A 19,276-nucleotide genomic window follows, 5' to 3' on the forward strand; every position below is an offset into this window, starting at 1 on the left:
TGTCCAAAATTAATAATATATTTATAAAAGACCTGTTTTTTATTTTCTTGCTCATGAAGTAATGCACAAAGAAAGCATTGCAAACTTTAAAGAAATCCAATCGTAAAATTTCGAAGGTTAAGTTTTCAGATAAGTAACAAAATATTTTTAGAATTATATTTATTTGTTTGTTCTTTAAAGCTAAAAATTTGATGAAATGAATTATGAACACATTTATACTTTTTCTAAATCTGAACATTTCTTTACTGCACTTAATAGAGAGAGAGAAAAAAAGAAGAAGTGAAAAGAAAGAAAAAGAAACATTATTTACTTGTGCTTATTGATGTCCAAAATACATGACAATATTATATATGTGGTTGTCCATCTATGCATTATCAATCCAGTAAACTTTCCTGCAAATATTTGTGATTATAGCTTTTTTTTTTTAAAAAAAAGGAAAATCCTAGTAGGAAATACAGTATGGTAATCCTAAAAAAGAAAGTATAGAGTAGCCATATAATAACTTTCCTTATTTGAAGTCATTTGCAATCAAAAGTAATGAATAGAGCGTAAACGAATTTTATATGAAGAATGTAGAAGGTATGTATAGAGAAAAAAAATCACAAATTCCCTGATGATATATTTTGGATACAAGGAAATTCAGGACATTGGACATATCTCACTGTGTAAGATGATCCGAATGGTGATGAATAAAAAAAATATTTGTTATAACTTTTATTCTGTATACCTTTCATTTTTGTATGTGCTTTTTTATCATTCGAGTATTAATAGTATTTTTCATAATACATTTTCCATACATGCATTGTAATTACTCTTTCATTTTAGTTCCAGAAGTGTCAAAATCTCTCAAACCAGTTACTTCTTATTCCTGATTTTTTTTCGGAAATTCAACATTCCGTCTTTTCCACAGTCTATATATTAACCTTCCATTGGGCGCAACTAATCTGTGAGAAGAAGTCACATTAATTGAGTACTCATATATACTCAAATACTCATACTAAATATACTCAAATGTAAGTGAAAAGTTCTGTTTAATATGTTTTTTTAACATACATTCAAAAATTGCATTAATTGAGTACATTAATCTCTTAGATAAATTGCGCCCGATCGCGTTAGGATTTGCATTGCGTCCGACGGAAGGTTAAATTTGATTTCTTCTATTTATTAGTTTTAATTGGAAAAACTGCTTTCACATAGAAAAAGTTATTTTATGGCCATCCTGCATTTGAATTGATGTATTATATATTTTTTACTTAAAAAAAATTAAATTGTTTCAGTTTTTGCATTGAGTAAAAGTCCCTTTCTTCTCCCCTGGCTCCGTTAATGTACCTGTACCTCAAAACCTGGGGTAATTTTTTGTGCATAAAAACAGAAAGAAATCATCTTTTTCTTATAGGAGATTTGTTGCCAATTAATTTCGCCACTTAGAACTATAGATAATTATCCAGAATATTCTATAATTATTTGTTCAAATATAATTTAATATATTAAGTTAAAAATAATATGGTGTCGTTAAAATAATATGACCTTTTTGTGATAAGGTGTAGTTTTCTAAAGTTCTTTGATAATGAGTAATTACTCTTATCAATACTTATCATCTTCTGCGAATTTCAATACTATTAGCAGTATGCTATTAGTATTAAACTAACTTTGTTAAAATGTATGTTATCCAATTTTTAAATACATCTTATCCATTTCAAGCAATTTTGTTGAAATATTTCTTATCAAAATAAAAAAAAAAAAAGGTATCTTCAGTTTTGATTTTAAACATTTCGGAATTATGTATTTTTGTTTTTTAACTAAACATCTCTCATCCATACATATTTTACATATACTAGAAAATTTTAATGTTAGATATTGATATATAATTTTTAATAACTGATAAAAAAACTGTCGTTAGCAGTCATGAAATTTGAAATAATTTAAATTTTAGTAATGATTTTATTTATAATTTCTTATTATTAGCAAAACTCCATAACTATATGGAATTAATAAACATTTCAGAATTATATACTTTTGCTTTTTAACATTTACTTATATATCTCTCATACATTTATCCTACATATACCAGAACATTTTAATGTTAGAAATCGATGTTTAATTTTTAATAATTGATGAAATTTTAACGTTAGTAATTCATGAAATTTGTAATAATCTATATTTTAACAATGATTATATTTATAATTCCTTATTATTAGCAGAAATGCATAACTGTTTGGCGAGCGAGAGAGACAAATTTATTACAGCTTGATTCTCGGGGGTTGATGAGATGAGCGAGCAGAAGATGTTATCTCCTCGTAACTATACATTTTATTACACTGTTTCCGTTGAATTACACCATTAGAACTCAGATATATAAGATCTAAAAAACCCACCGTTTTGTGACCTGCATTAGTTCAAAGCATCTATGGCCCTTAGACACAAAGAATAAACATGCCATCGACAACCAAAATATATTTTCAATATCTGATTAAATATGATATTCTTTCCTGAAAGATACATAGAAAGAGACAGCAATCAATATTCACTTAAGTTTCATATGAAAAAGGAAAAAAAAAATGGTGGTCGATACACATTGGTACTAAAAAATACTACGTAATAGCCATAAAGACTTTCTCTGTGATTGTGTGGTCAGTATCTAAGTAATCAGTATTCACATCTAGGCCAAAACTTGCTTATACTTTGAGAACTCTGAAACTTTCTCCTTACTGTCATTAAAATGAAATTTTTGTCAGACTAGGTCACTCAGATCATCTTCTCAGCCTGATGGCATCGCAGAGAAAATTGGTCTACAGCACGATTACGGTTTCAAGGTCCCTGACACTGTCGCTGTCCAGCAGATGCCAGGCCCGATTATATGTGCCAGCCTGAGGCGATGGAACCAATCTTCAAGAAATGACAAGGAACAAGCGAAAGTCATCTCCCACTTTCCTGCAGAATGTTCAATAGAGCGTTAAGTGTTAACGCCCACGCTTTGGTAGTTTTGAGGGATTTTTGTTAACGGCACTTGCAGAACTAACTCAGAGCTTTCTAAGCATGAGTCGCGGTTCTCAACGCTCGCTTATGACCGGCGACCGAGGTAACGGTGGCCGAAGTGGCAGCATGAAATGTATTGTGACCGTTGGGATTATATTGCCGCTGCTGGCTGCCATAATTGGTGAGAGGAATATATTATTTTAAGAAATTATAAATCATATATTTGATGGTTTTTATTAAATGTTGCTGTTAAATAAATTTTTAAATTATTGTAATACTGAGTTATATTAAAATAATAATTATAATATTAAGTTTTAATGATTGATAATGTTTGAATTAACAATTTCATATTTCCAAATTTAACAATCCATTCACTGTATATTTCTGGATTTTTTTGGATAAAAATCATAGAAATATTTATAATTATTATTTTTATGCAATATTTAAAAATAAGTCAAAATATTGTTTGATATATACCACGTTGTCACAGGTGTCAACTATCAAACTTTAGCGAATTATTTAGATACAATTTCTAATCTATGCAAAATAATTAAAGATTTCAAAATTAATATTTGCAAACCAATAACAATAATAAATCTCTACAAATGAAAAAAAAATAGATATAAACATATGTTATTATATTTTTTAAGGATAAAACTTCAAAATAAATCAATAAATAAAATTTCTTATTATGTTCTGAAAAAATATTTTTCATCATTGTTGAAATAATAGTAATAATTTATAATAATTATAAAAAGCAAGTTAAAAACAAAAATAAGAATTAATATATGATTGAATTTAATAATTATTTAATAATTATAAAATTATTAAATACTTTTATAATCATTATATAATTTTATAATTGTTAAATAATTTTATAATTATTATATATTTTTATAATTATTAAATAATTCATTTTAATAATTAATGTTTATTAAATTTTTGTAAGCAGAGTTAAAGAAAAGGAGCTTACTTAATCGATTTTTGATTATTAAAATATTTGTTTATAATATAACAATTCATTTGAAATCTTGGAATTAATGATTTGATCTGCAATTTGCATCTCGTGATAAATTTTATTTAATATTAATTATTATTTATTATTTATTATTAATTTTATTTTTATTAATTTTATTTCTTAGATAATAAATGAGTATACTGATAAATCAATTTGTAACCAATAACCCATTGTTAAATAGAAATTAAAAAGAATAATTAAACGAATGTTTCATGCATCGTTTTTCGTTTAAATAACTGTTGTGGATATTCATGTCAGTTATTAATAATAGGATTATAAATTTAAATTTGTGAACTTAAATTATTAAAGAATAATCCTTTCATTTTCAAAAGCTTCTTTTTTTTCAATATACATACTATAAAATAAACATTATAAAAACTGGATATTAGAAAATTTTAAATTTTTTGAAGCCATAAAAATGGAGGAAGTATCATTATTTATATATAGTTAAGTGATTTTGATTATGCTTTCAATATATTGAACCGGAATCGTAGTTGATATCTATACTATAATTTGCGTAGATGGAAATTTAATTTTCTGTTAGGGACAATCATTTTCACAAATCGGTTAGTATATTTTTGTTAGTATATCGGTTTTAATATTTTTTTTTCTTTCTTTCTTGAGAAAAGAGGAAAAAAAAAAGATTTTCGCATTCTTTTTACTATTTTTTTAGATTTTTAATCAATGAAAACTGATGAAATTCGGTATCAATAATTTTTTTCTCTATAAAATCAGAAACTGTAATTTCTAACTCCACTGCAATTCCTAATGAAGTATTCAAAGCTATAAGAGCTTCTATTAATTATTTATATATGTATATATTTAAGCTTCATATTATACTGATTCATTAAAACAAAATAGATTTAATGTTTAAATAAATTTTTTTTTTGTACTTGAATTTTTGTTATGAGAGTAATTTTCAAAGAACCTATATTTGAATATAAAATAAGAAGTACTATATTAATTGTATTTTGGATATTCAGTTATAAAATTTGAAGATTAAGATAACTCAAAAAAGGATTGCATGTGATTTAAAGGATCGTCAAGATGGGTTAAATTTAGCTGTCTTCATTTAATATAAAATACAATATTGGAACGAGATTCATATTTGAAATATTGAAAGAAAAAAATTGACAGTAAATTGCTACAGTAATAAACTATGTTATTACTGTATTATACTACAGTAATAAACTGTGTTGTCTATCGAGTAAAATTACTTGATGGGTAACATCTTACCTATCAAGCGTAGTTACAAGGAACAGCCTAATTACAAGGAAATATATAATTCACTAATTGTGTTTCATTATTAATTCTTTATTTTCCACAATTGCCCAGAAGCAATGTCCTTTCAATATTTGTTATGTCAGATCTACAAATACTAGCATTTTATATGGGTATTGTAACCAAGTTTTCAAATATAAAATTTTGGGTGATAATTAAAATAAATTACTAAAAATTAATTAATTAATTAAAAAAATTAAGAAATATGCTAATATAGTATACATATCCTATTTATTTATTATGTGTACTCCAAAAAGTTTTTACTACAACTTTTCACCATTTACCGATTAATGAATTAAATTACATTCTTTAGTCTGTATTTTTAAAATTAATGGATTGATATGAAAAATTTTTAAGCTAAACATTTGGACATTTAAATTACTAATAAGTTTTTCTGGGATGTTTGTAGAGATCGCAGTGTTTGCGTGGTGCAATCTTAGATTCAAGGTCGGAAGGGCATATCCTTGGAATTTGATTCCACATAAGGCTCATACGAATGAATGAGCCTTAAGTGGAATCCTAATGTATACGAATGAACCTCATACGAATCTAGTACATGCTAAATCTGTCGAAGGAAAAGTGACCCACCTTTTGTATTGTGCGGAAGTTTAGAAAAGGGAATGCCAGTACCGTTGTCTTCTTCATTTTGGTTTAATATTATGAAGTCTTCCTAACACAACGTTCGTTCTGCTTGAGGATTTGACGTTAATGAAACTAAATTTAAAGAAAACCAAACAGAAATATTTGTAAAATGCATAGTTTAAACATGTTATTCACAACTGCACCAGCTAAATTTATAAAAGTTAGCTAAACTTTGAAGGAATTTTGGTTTCCTTGAAGCTTGGATTTTAGCAGGTTAATCCAACAAATACTGTCTTAATTCTTTTCAAATTAATCCGTTAATATTCGATGTACCCCAGTTTTATAAAACATAATTACAAGAATAATTTTTCACTTAATTGGAAGATAGTTTTTCTCCTATAATCAACCCTTAAATATTCACGGGTCAGTAAATTTGTTTAATGATTTAATGCCATTAATGAACTGTGATAAATTACATTCCATCCATTCCATAAGTTTAGTACTTATTATTTAATTTGCTGAAATTTAGAAAAATAGCCTTTACCGAAAAAAAAAATTAGTAAGTTTTTTAAATTACAAATTTTCACCTGTATTCTGATAAATGAAACTTAGTTCTAAATAAACATGAAAAGAAAAAAATCTGCTCTACTTTTTCATATATATATCGATTTATATGAGTTTTTAACTTCGATTTATCCCAGCTCGGTAGGCATAATTTATGTACAAAGAATAAACGGTAAAAAATACGTCAATCTTCATCGCGACATAAGTACAGAAAAGCAAAAGAATAAAAGAGACAGAAATTTTCCTTTCAATGTTTTTACATAGAGTTTTTGATGTGGATTTCTTTAATACGTGTGAAGATAGGGAAATTTTGGTATATTTGAAGGAATGTGATTATCATTAAGGATTTTTATCTCTCCATCACCTGCTGAATTTACAGTTTTCTAGAGCACGCGTAGCATTAATTAAAAAAAAAAGGAATTGGATCAGGAAATAAGAAAAATTTTAATATGAAGTTAATATGGGTTAAATTAAGATAATAAGAGAAAAATTTGGAAATTAATTGAAATTAAAATTAGATTAAGAGATATCATTATATACATATACATACATACATACATACAGACACAGACACACACACACACACACACACACATATATATATATATATATATATATATATATATATTGCATTTAGCACTTTCAGTATAATTTGTAAATGAATCTAACAACCAAACAAACTTTGAATTTTATCTTGTAAGTAAAAGAATGAAAATAAAATGAGTTAACGGATTCTTTTTGTTTTAAATGTTATTTTTTGTTATAAAAAACAAAAACAAAAAACAAACGCTATGTGTATAGTTATGCTTTCAAATGCTGCTTTTTCCTTTTTCTGAGACGCGATTTTTAAACCACAAAAATACATTCACTCATTATTATTTATTTCTGACTTGATCAATTTTAGACCTATCGAGGTGATCTATCAGATATCAAAAACTCAGTAAACAACGCTCTTTTAAAGTGGACGCTATAGAAATGCAATAAAACCCATCCTGACATTATCGATAATAATAAACAAGCATAATAAAAGCAAAATTTTCCTTGGCAGTCCCATTCGTAATTTATCACGGTCCGTTTCTGCCCGTAAGATGATGTGTTTTAATGATAGAAGAAATGCGAAGCGAAAGTCGATTGCTTCTTCATTCGGTTCTGCGAATTCGGTAAATGCAAGACAAGAGCAAGAGTTAATGACCGAAAAGACTGGAAGTGTCGTGTCCCACTTAAGACTTCTGCAGTGTTTCTTACGGAGGCGAGAATTGTAGAAAGCTGTATATTCTTAATGCTCGGTTAATTGTCTCACAAATAAGTACGGAGCAGATGAAAGTAGCATTGAACACCTTGTATTACTTTTTTTCCAGTTCGATCACTAGATCGCTGCATTGATCGCTACATTAATCTAAATTACTGCACCAAAAGTGATAGTTTTTCAGGCTAATATCTAAATAATTTCGAGAAAATGACTCAACATTAAGAAAGGTAATGTATAGAACAGAATTTAAAGAACAGTTTTAAAATATCAATTGTATTTTATTGATGATTTTGAGGATTAAATTAGTGTTTTAGGTAAGATTTATGATTAAACTTACATAAAGGAGAATGAAAGTTATAATATTTTTTAAAAATGAATCGATTAAATTTCAAATAATTTCACTGTCAAGCTTTGTAAGGAAGACAAAGGAAAAATAATTAATTCATTAAGATATAGAAATCCAAGTTAATTAAAATTCAAGGATATAAAATCTTGTAAAATATCGAAGTTAGCGGTTTGTGGTAATAAAATTTAGATATTATAGCCATTTTTAGCGAACGAAATATTATTTCTGGAGAAAAAAATTTAGCTTTTTGAAAAATAATATGTTGAATATCATTCAAGAATTTCGTAACGTTTTCTTTGTTATTAAATGAGATTGTTTGATTGACCCAATAACGGTAATGAATTATCTAGAGGAAAGACTCAATTTTTAAAAATCATTTATTGTATTTTAATTATTAATTTTTTGCATAAATCAAAATTATTTAATTAAGTTTGGAAAATGATTAGAATATTAATTAAGATTCATCTATATTATGCGGATCATATATGAATAACATTGTAGAGAGGAAAATGAGGTAATAAATATGATTTCTTTTCAAGGAGTGAATTTTCCTCGAATTATTTCATATTCCTGATTACTCTAAATTGGGCTAACTCGAGAGTAATGAACAATTTTTTAAAAACACTTTGCTCCTGATTACCATAATTTGGGCTAATTCAAGAATGATGGACAACTTTTTAAAAAACACATTGCTCCTGACTACCATAACTTGGACTGATTCTGGAATGATGCACAACTTTTTAAAAAAAACATATTACTTCTGATTACCATAATTTGGACTAATTCTAGAATGATGGGCAACTTTTTAAAAACACATTGCTCCTGACTACTATAACTTGGACTAATTCTGGAATGATCGGCAACTTTTTTAAAAACATATTGCTCCTGATTACCATGACTTGGGCTAATTCCAGAGTAATCGGCAACTTTCTAGGAAACACATTTTTTAAAAGTTCAGTTTGCTCTTATTAGTGTATAAACTTTGTATTTATAAGTTACGATTTGTAAAAATGTTTTAATGATTACGTATATTATGTTTATAATAAGGATGAAACAATGTCGATGTTCTACTACTGATTGTTGTGAACTTTTACTCATCAATCAGTATTAATGCTGCAAATAACAGATGAAATCTCATTTGGTGACACAGAAAGGAAAGTGGCATCTATTCGTTACTTCCCTAATGAGATTGAATAGCCATTTGCACTTTTTTCAAAGTATCTATTGCATGTAGTTCGGTAACTTTTAAACATAAACAGAACGAAATTAACGAGATAATTTGAAACATCATTTTACAACACTGTAATGAGTTTTTCCTTGTATTTGTTTTTTAATCAATTACAACCTAAAATTACATGAGGAATTGAAGCATAATCCAAATAAATTATGTAGCAGGAAAGCTGAAATCGTAAAAAAAATATTTAAAACGAATAATATTGGGACTGTATCTGAAAACCATTTTTTTTTTTTTGCATTTAGCTATTTTTAATGTTTTTTTGTAATTTTGACCATTTTTTTATCCTTTTCATTACTATAAAAAAATGAGAATCTTTTTGATTTTCTTCTCATTCCTTTCTGTCGAATGTTTGACATCGGAAAAACCTTACAAGATTTCACAGAAGTAATCCTTTGCGTTCTTTATTTATCAGTTTTAATTAAGAATGGAATTTTAAATGAATTATTAGTTGTAATCGAATATAGCATATTGAATATTCTGTATCCTCCTGCTACATTTAATCATGTAATTTATGAAGGCTATAATGTAAGTCCGTTGTATGGGATTTAGGAAAATAAAGAAAATAATATTAAAAAATTTGTGGAAAGGTATCTTTCTATTTTACATTCAAACTTAATGACATAAAAATATTTTAAATGGGTAAACAGATGTGACATAATCATGGCATAAGATTATTACATAAGAAAAGAGAATAGTTTTCTGTCTTGTCTGTATAAAATAGACAAAATTCTGAAATTGAAATGTGCGTGGAGTACATTTTTCGCAAAAATTGATTACTTTTGTTATCTGTTTTCAAAGAAACCTGCTTCCTAGACCTGTTTTTGGATTAAATTATTAATCCAAATGTATTGCATAATAGCTTAATAAAAAAGCTTAATAGCTTAAAAAGTAGCTGTAATAAGTAATAGCGTAATAAGAAAATGAGTTTAACATTCCGTCGGGCGCAATTCATCTAAGAGATTAATGTACTCAATTAATGCAATTTTTGAATGTACGTTAAAAAAAACATTTTAAAAAGAACTTTTCACTTACATTTGAGTATATGTAGGCTTTTAGATAACATTTTAATTTTTCTTTGCTGTTTTTATTGATAAATTTGAATAAATTATGAAATTGTTCCAAAACACTTTTTTCGTGACTTCATCTCACAGATTAGTTGCGCCCAATGGAAGGTTAAAAATGATGTTCTGAATCATACCTAAAAATTCTTCTAAGGAACCCCGTGCTGTACCTAAAACTAATTATTAATTCATTCTCAATTTATTAAATTTTGGAAAATTTTTAAAAAATTATTAAAAATACATGGAGTTTGAAAAAATCTTTTTTATTTTTTAAAAATAACCTTTTTTTAATAGAATTAATCTTTTCAAGATTTATTATTCTTTAATAACTTGATTATTTTAGAAAAATCACATTATACTCATACTTTTATTGAAAATATATAATCTAAATGATTAAATATTAAATGCATTTTTAGTATCAGAAGAAAATTAAGACTGCAAAATTATCTTATTTTAAAATACCATAAGTTTTAAAAAAATTGCAGTACTTATTTTGTTGGAAAAAATATCAGTTTAGTAGAAGAATGGACATTTCATTTACTTTTGATATCATACCTTCACAATTTCGTTAATGAAGCAGAAATTAATCTCCGTTTTTTTTTCTGCATAATAAAAAAATTCTTTGCTAATATTTTTCCTTTCATTCCTTCCTACAGAGAAATACAATAAATGCCAGCACAATGACGATGAGCAAAAAAATGCCGTTTTTTAAATGACAATTCCTATGTCAGGAAACAAACGTTCAATCAAAATTGGAAGAATCACAGAAGTAACAGACAATGGAATTGGAACAATTAGGTCAATGTTTGACGCTGCCATATGCATTTTAACGATGGATTTGTCTTTGCAAAGAAGGAAAATAAAATAATTAAAACAAACGCGGAAAATTGGCAAACACGGAAAATATGCAACTAGAAAGAAAAACTTGCGATAATAAAGATACCTTCCTTTCGTAAAAAACACTAATTTATACGTGTTTTTTTTCAAAAAATTTATTAAAAATGGTTTAAAATGAATTATCAATTAATATTATTATGTTATGAAGTCAATATTAAAATTCAAACTGACAAATATCTATAGTATAATTTGAATAATATTAAAAGAAATTATGGTATTAATATTTAGAATGGTCTTCATAATAGTTCTTTTCTTTCATAAGATATTTAACTCATTAACTTTTTTGGATGCTTTACATCTTTCTACTACATCTGTTATCTACATCTTTTCATTCCGGGAATATTCTTTGTTACTGATTCAGTTATGAATCTATAGAATTTTTAAGCAATTTGTTGATTGCATTAACATTTTAATTATCGGATTATAACAACTTTGAAGGATTTAATTTCAGCTCAGAAGCGTAAAAAACGATAATTCAGTGCCTTTTTGAAGCATGGGCACGATGATTAAAGGATTCATAATAATGATTAATTGATTTTTGACTCCTTATGGTAGTCAAAAATCAAGCCAAGTTCCGCCAAGCCTCTGGCCAAGTTCCGCCAGAGTTAATAATAATATATTTTGATAGAAACCATCTCTTTGTAAAACTGATTGTTTTTACCATCTGTTTTTTTTACCTCTTTATAACTTATTTTCTTCTATTTGAAATTCGTGTCAGGATTACCATGTCTGAAAGTAGTCTGAGTTTGAGGATTGTTAGATCATGGGTTCAAGTCTCCATTTCAATAGCTAAGCCTCATTTATTGATGTCACATTTGTTGTATTGGGTTAAACTAATTCAAGTTCTCGTTTTCTATTTGATGATAGATTTAATAAAATTATCCGAAATTTCCTACTTTGAGTTTTGGAATGGAACATAAACTGCATTGAATAAATAAACTAAAACTAAATGTATCACGTTTATTTTCTTTAACTAGTAGCAGTAGATAAAAACTAATTACTACGATGTGTATCATATCATTTCTTTGCAGCTTACGCATTTAATTATTTTTGAATTATGAAGTATTGTTAGTTTATTATCCAATGTGATATTCTTTAAACTACTTTTTTTAAAGAGTTTTCTACTTACATTAAAGCAAGTAGAAGTAACATAGTTTTTTTAAATTTTTTTTTGTGTATTTTATTAAGGTTTTAAAAAGTGAGAGAAACAATCTTTGTGTGTTTATCTTTAAACACAATCATAGGCAAATGTCCAGACAGACGTCATTTTGAAATTTAAAATAACTCTAAATTTATTTTTCACGGAACATGAAAAGGCATCATGAAATATCGTTTTATTTCATAGAAAGGCCTTTTTCATTTACCGCATAAGAATTCTTCCATTTATATATTCAGACTTTGATGTATAATAGAAAGGTATGTGTGTTAATTAACTATAAGTTGAAAATTCTGAAATAAGTTCAATTTACGAATGAAGATGAGTTTTATTTCCTTATTTGTGCCATATTAAAAATGTAGTTAAATTTCTACAAGTTATTCTAAAATATTTATGATCTCAAATGCATGGAATGAAATAGATTTATTAAATTTAATCTTGAAAGTTTACTTTGTTTTAAAGGTATTTGTATTCCATCTTTTGGTTTTGATTTTAAAATCTAAGAAGAAATATAAGAAAAAATATAGCTTTTTTTAATTTTAAAATTTTACTTTTACAAGTAAAACTTAACTTTAGTCGAGCTTAACTTAAAAGTTATCTTTTACTTATGCTAAGAATTGATTTACCCTACCTGAATCAAAGAACAACGTAAATCAATATAAAAGTAAGTGATTTTAAAAATTAATGTTTTAGTTTTTACAAATAGAATGAAAACATAAAAATTTAAAAGTCATATCCATTGAATGGTAGGAAACTGTTTACTACTAATATTGAGGAGAAATATACTTTACTTTTATTTAGTCATAGAAACATTTTTTATGCTATCTTAAAATAGCTTTCAACTAACTGGAATGATAAAAAAAGTTTTTTAAGCTATCTAATTGAAATGGAATGCAATTCCAGATATTGAATTTGAAACTAAAATAAGAGGTTTTACCTTTTATTTGACAGTCTGGAAGCATTTCAAGAAATATACGGAATAAATTTCTTTTGCATCTTATCACAAGATACTTTCTGCAATGAGAAACTATGCTTTTCTTAAATATTTTTTATTGTATTGAAAAATGCATTAATTTTTAATATCAGATACTGTATATGCGAAGCAGATGATTCGATTTCTTAAGTATATTAGTAATTTAGGAATTACTTCTCTTGCAAACGAAACACTTTCCTTTTATGTTGTATTACCTTAATGCCTTAAAGGATTTTCTTAGGCAAGACATCGACATTAAACTAAAGTTAAATAATTAGAAAGACATATGTACTATAATAACCAAATAAGAAAAATAGAATGTTTTAAATTTGCGGAATATATGGATGAACATTCATTTCAACGTGGGATTAGATTGATTTTATTTCAGGTGTAAATCAAAATGAACTACAATTAATATTTTGGATTAAATCTAGACAAAAAAAAATTGAAAGACTTCTTATAAAAAAATTGTTAATTTATAAATTATAAACGTATTTACAATGTCATATCAGCTGGAAGTTTTTAAAAATGATAATAGTATGCTATTGCACTTTTTCTTTTACTGATTTTTATGCCCTATTTTAAACACACATCAAAGTTTAATATTCAAGCTAATCAATTAAGAATGTAGAATCTTACTTTTTAAGTATTTTCATAAAAAAATAATAAGCTTGTCATAATATGTTTTTAAATTTAGGTTTGAAATAGAAGGGATATATCTATTCCATTTTTTTTTTTTTTTGCAAGTTTGACAGTCAAAGATTTGTAATGAACTTATTTGTTAATCAAAACATTTTCTAAGAATGAATAATATCTCTGGGATTAAAAACAATAATATGAATGGAATTTTGTAAGCTTGTACAATTTGGATGTTAGCAATTTGTATTTTAAATTTCATCAATTAAATTTTTAAAAATATTTTTAAAGATAATTCGATTTTTTATTTCATTCCGTTGCTGATGTGTTGGAGAGAGAAATTTTGTTCACTTGCGTATCCTCGATGGAAGTATATTATTTTAATATTTTCAGAGCTTACTTATTAATTAAATTAAATATTAATTCTTTGCCAGTAAATATAAATTATAGAAACGACAGATTTAAAAATTGAAAAATAGTAAATCGCTTTAAAATTCTACTTTCACATTAATAAAAAAGTGCTTAAAATTTTTTTAAAAAATTTATCTCCAATGAATCTCAAATATCCAGACGGTACATGAAAGGAAAAATAGTTTACTTTTAAAAGCAAATGAAATGATACACTATTATTAAAATAAAACACTATTTAGTAAAAATTTATAATTTACGATGTCTAAAATTACATACGTTATATTTTATTCGTTTTTTTAAGTGAATGAAAATAAATAATATATGAATAATGTAAATACTGAAGATAAAAAAAATACATGTAATTCAATTGCTTTTATTAGACAGTTTCTCATACTGTTTTTCAAGGAGTTTTAGTATTTTAGTATATTTAAGCGTTAAAAAAATTGATAAATATTTGCATTGAGTTTGCTCCTTTCTGGATCTTACTTAAAATGCCTTTCTATTTCATTTATTCTTGAAATTAATGGCTCTCTCCTTTCAAAAATTTAATGCAAATTTAAATGATTAATTTTAGAGTAAATAGAAATAAAAAAAAATAAAAAAGAAAGAAAGAAAAACTAAAATTCTGCAACTGTTTTTGTTTATCGTGAACAGGAAAAATTAAAGAGCTAAAAATTAATTCATAATATGAAATATATAAGGTTTGTATATTTTTAAAATGTTAAGTAAGTAAGTTCGTTTTTTTATGTCAACTCAATCAAAAAATTTGTTATGGGCAGATACTTTTACGATCACGATCAAGAATTTTCACAATTTCAAATAATATTATATGAATAAATAATAATTAAGTAAGTGGGATTTTTCTATCTTATATTAATTAGTAGTTATTTTTAATAAAATTTTATTTCAGAAAGCTTGAAAAAGAACTGCAAATCCCCTCACAGTTTTACTATTTATAAAAATTGTACCAAATGCATATAAATTACATTTTAAAAATGATTTCTTTCCTAAAAAATAGTCAAAATTTATCTTATAAGTTAATTGGATATTTTAAGGAAAAATTGTAGAAATAAATTTGTTATTTAGTACTGCACAGTAACTAATAATATAATATTTTAAATATTTAAAATACTCAGCAGTAGAACAGTATTTTTAACTCGTGCAATGATGTGGCTAAATTTGAAAGTAAAAAAAGGTGAAAATGTGAGTAAATCCTTTTTACAGTTGATAGAGTAGAAAAAAGGGATTTTTTTCTCTCCAGAATTAGATCGCCATAAAGAAAGAAAAACGTCTGGCTTTTATTTTCATTCTTACTTTTTTTTGTTGAAATTCTTCAGTTAATTTTCTTTCTCTTAATAGTTGCTTTTTTGTAAGAAATAAATTGGCTACTTAATGAAATATTTGGAAGGGAAAAAAAGGCAATTCTGCAGCAATAGTATATGAAATCTTCACTATTTTTCTGGAATATCCATCAATTATTTTAACCGATTTTAAATTATTTTAATTATTTAGAATGAATATAATATTTCGCTTTAAACGAGAAAGTCAAAAATAGAACAATTATTTTGTATAATATAAAAGAAATTGAAATAAACACGCAATTTATTTATTTTATGGATGAAACTGAATAAAGAAACCATGATCTGAACTTGAATTTGATATACAAATAAAATTATTTCATTTGTCTTTTACTTATGTAATGAAAATGTGATTAAAGTAGTATTCATATATTCTTTTATTAATTCATATTACTAAATCTATTTAAAAATAATTGCTAGAAATTCCAGTTTTCTGTATAATATCAAACAATTTTTCAGAATTATTGTAAGATATTTGAATATTTACCCGCAATTTACTTAATTATTTTAGGTGTAGCAGCTTGGACGCTTACTAATGAAAAACTACATTCAAGATCTCAGCCAACATCTGTACATCTTGTAAGTATATAAAACAATTAGAATGTTAAGATTCATTTAGAAATTTATTTTGTAAATACGAGTGCCCATTAATTTTTGTAAAAGGATAGCGCATGGTTAAAACATTGTGAAGAAATGATATTTGTAGAATTCTACTTCATAAAAATTACTAAATTAAATATCTTGGAATTTAAAGTTTACTGACATTAAAGTATACTTATGCCCATCGCTTTTAGAATATATCGGGAAAATTGTAAATGGTATTAAAATTGATATCAACATTTTGATAGGAAAAAAGTTTCAGTATTTCGTTATTTTAATCGCATAGTTGGATAATACAGCAAGTAAAACCACTTGCAGAATATTTATATTTTGATCTAAAATCAAGAGAAGTACCTCAAAGGAATTGGATGACTTTTAACGTAGCTAACAATATTTATGCTTTCCAAACAAAAGCATTACTGAAATAAAAAATCTTCAATATAAACTATCCCAAAAGTTTTTACGTCATTCATATTTTAAAGACCGGAAAGTCAATATATTTCCAGTTTATGCTTTTCATAGTCAGATAAATAATATATGATATTTGCGCTGCTATAAAAGGGCATAAATACACATGAGACTGTCAGTAAAAAGAGTGCTTTACAAAATTAAATAAATGTAAGTCAGAGACTTCGAAATGTCAAATATCAGGGCAATGACATTGAAATAAAGCGTTTCACTATTTTTCCAAACATTAATGGTTCGAATAGCCTATACGGAAAATGGTAAAACATTTGAAACCTCAAGCATCTCGTGTTATGCTTTCACATTTTATAGACAATTAATTTTCTTTTTTAACAATTTAGTCAAAAAAAAGTGTTATTTCATCCTAATTTCACGCACGCACTTCTTAGGGTGAAAAAAAGAAAATGCCCATTTCTCAGCGAAGCATGAAAAAGTAAAATTGGAAGACACCATCAATAGTTTTACTGTCAAACCAGAAAAACATTTTTTTTAAGTTGTGCTTTGAGTTTGCTTACAATATAGATGTTACTGTCATTTTCTGTTGACCCAGTTTCATCTAAATAAACAACACAAGAATGCATCGATTTTAATGCGAATATTTCTTACTCTTTCTTTAAAAAAATATAAGTAACGGGACACACGCAGTAACAAAATGCTGATCAAAACAATAAAGACATTTTGTTTATCATTTAAGAAATAATTTTTTTTTAAAGTGAAGAAAGTCTTGATCATTTGGGTTAACTCTGTTTATTTTCCCTTTCCGAATGTTCCCAATATCAGCAGATTGTTTTTTATTTCGATATAGCTGTTGATATCTATATCACTTTATGAAAGATCAAGAAAAACTGAAGTCAGCAGTTTTATCGATTAATTAATGGGAAACTGGTGCAAGATACTTAAAAAATAAATTTTCACAAATAGTAAAAGTTTGATAAAAATTGAAAGATAAACAATTTTTTTATTGTTAGTTAAAACGGCCTGGACCAAAAGGTAATTACTATTGGTAAATATCAGATAAATAATTATTTAAAAAGGGAAAATAATTACAATCGGAGATTTTCAAGACATTTTGCATCAGATTAGGAATCTGTATGAGGTGGGAGAAATTATTTTATACATTTTAGGACTCTTGGTATATTAAATTAAAAAAGTGATATATTAAATTTTTTTGAACTTAAATAATTATTTTCTTCTTTTTAATTTTATGTGTGTGTGAAATTTGCAATTTATATAAATTATCTTCCCAATGAGCTAACAACTTGAAATGGCATAAATAACATGATTGAATGTTATGTTGGCTGGATTTGAATTAATTCTACATTCTAATTATATCAAAAATATAGTTATAGAAGTACTTGACCACCAAATTTTCTGAAACAACATAGTTATGGAAGAATAAATCGAAAACTGGATTTCTTAATTTGTTTAAAGTATCAAAAGCAAGCGCATAGGTTATTGGAATTTAACATTTTCAATATATCATAGTTACTGTTGTGTATTGCATCTACAACTTTTTATTATAAATAAAAAGTATACAGAAATGAAATTGATATAATCAAAATGGAAATTTTTTGAGCTTTATGATAATATAAAAACCACTTTCGTTAAATAATGATTTTGGAACATATGATCATCATATGTTAAGACATAGCGATTATCGATCTGGCGAAGGTTAAATCTTTTCAGTTATTTTTCTTTAATCTTCTTCGTTCTTAGATCTTCTGAATTCAGGCACCTCGAATACTGGAGATATATGAGTTTCTCTTTCAAAGACAAGAAAACTAATTACAGCTGAGAAAAAAAAAAAAAAACCCACAGTGGAACCCCTTGTTCTTACAAAAAAAGACCCTATTTAGCTGAGAGCTATTAGAGACAATTTTAGAATGAGGATAAAAAAATAATTCATAAAATGAAGGAAGTGCGTAGAGTTACGTGTATTGCACTTAGTAACTATTTTTATTTTACATTTACAGCCAATCATTGCAATAATATGAAGTGTATATGCAGAGGTCGAAGAAAAGCAATACTATTAGGTCAATGTTAAGTTATTTCAAAATCAAAAATAGATTGCAACTATAATGTCGAGAACGCTGCGAGACAGTTTAGTGACACAATGGTGATGAGGTCTGGTAGCTTGCTTTGGTCAAATTTTTTTTTAAGGTAACTTTTTCATCAATTGTTTCAAAAATTCATGTTACCAATGTTCGCTAATCAATAATGACATTAAAAATAATTATTGAAACAAAATTGTTAAAACTAAACTAATTCAATATTTAAAAAATAAAACTAAATTTGATAAAAGACAATATTTTTTTGAGTTTAAGATCTTAAAATATTTATCATAACATATTATTACATTTTTCCGTCATTTATTCCCCGTAAATCAAATTTGGAGATATTTGAAAATCGAACTACAAAATGATATTCTCTCTTTAAAAGAGTACTTTTAATTAAAAGCATTCTTCA

The 19,276-nt window shown here is 25.9% G+C and overlaps 1 protein-coding gene across 1 annotated transcript in view; it reads left to right on the plus strand.

Annotated features, from left to right (window-relative positions):
• Positions 1 to 3,025: 3,025 nt before the first annotated feature.
• Positions 3,026 to 19,276, plus strand: part of LOC129980677 (uncharacterized) — a 39,786-nt gene continuing 23,535 nt past the window's right edge. The window contains exons 1-2 of the mRNA XM_056091058.1: positions 3,026 to 3,157; positions 16,257 to 16,324. Coding sequence (XP_055947033.1) covers positions 3,037 to 3,157; positions 16,257 to 16,324 — 189 coding nt within the window. The 5' untranslated portion in view covers positions 3,026 to 3,036. The remainder of the gene's footprint in view (positions 3,158 to 16,256; positions 16,325 to 19,276) is intronic.

Source organism: Argiope bruennichi, chromosome 8 (assembly GCF_947563725.1).
Source record: "Argiope bruennichi chromosome 8, qqArgBrue1.1, whole genome shotgun sequence".
Lineage (NCBI taxonomy): Eukaryota > Metazoa > Arthropoda > Arachnida > Araneae > Araneidae > Argiope > Argiope bruennichi.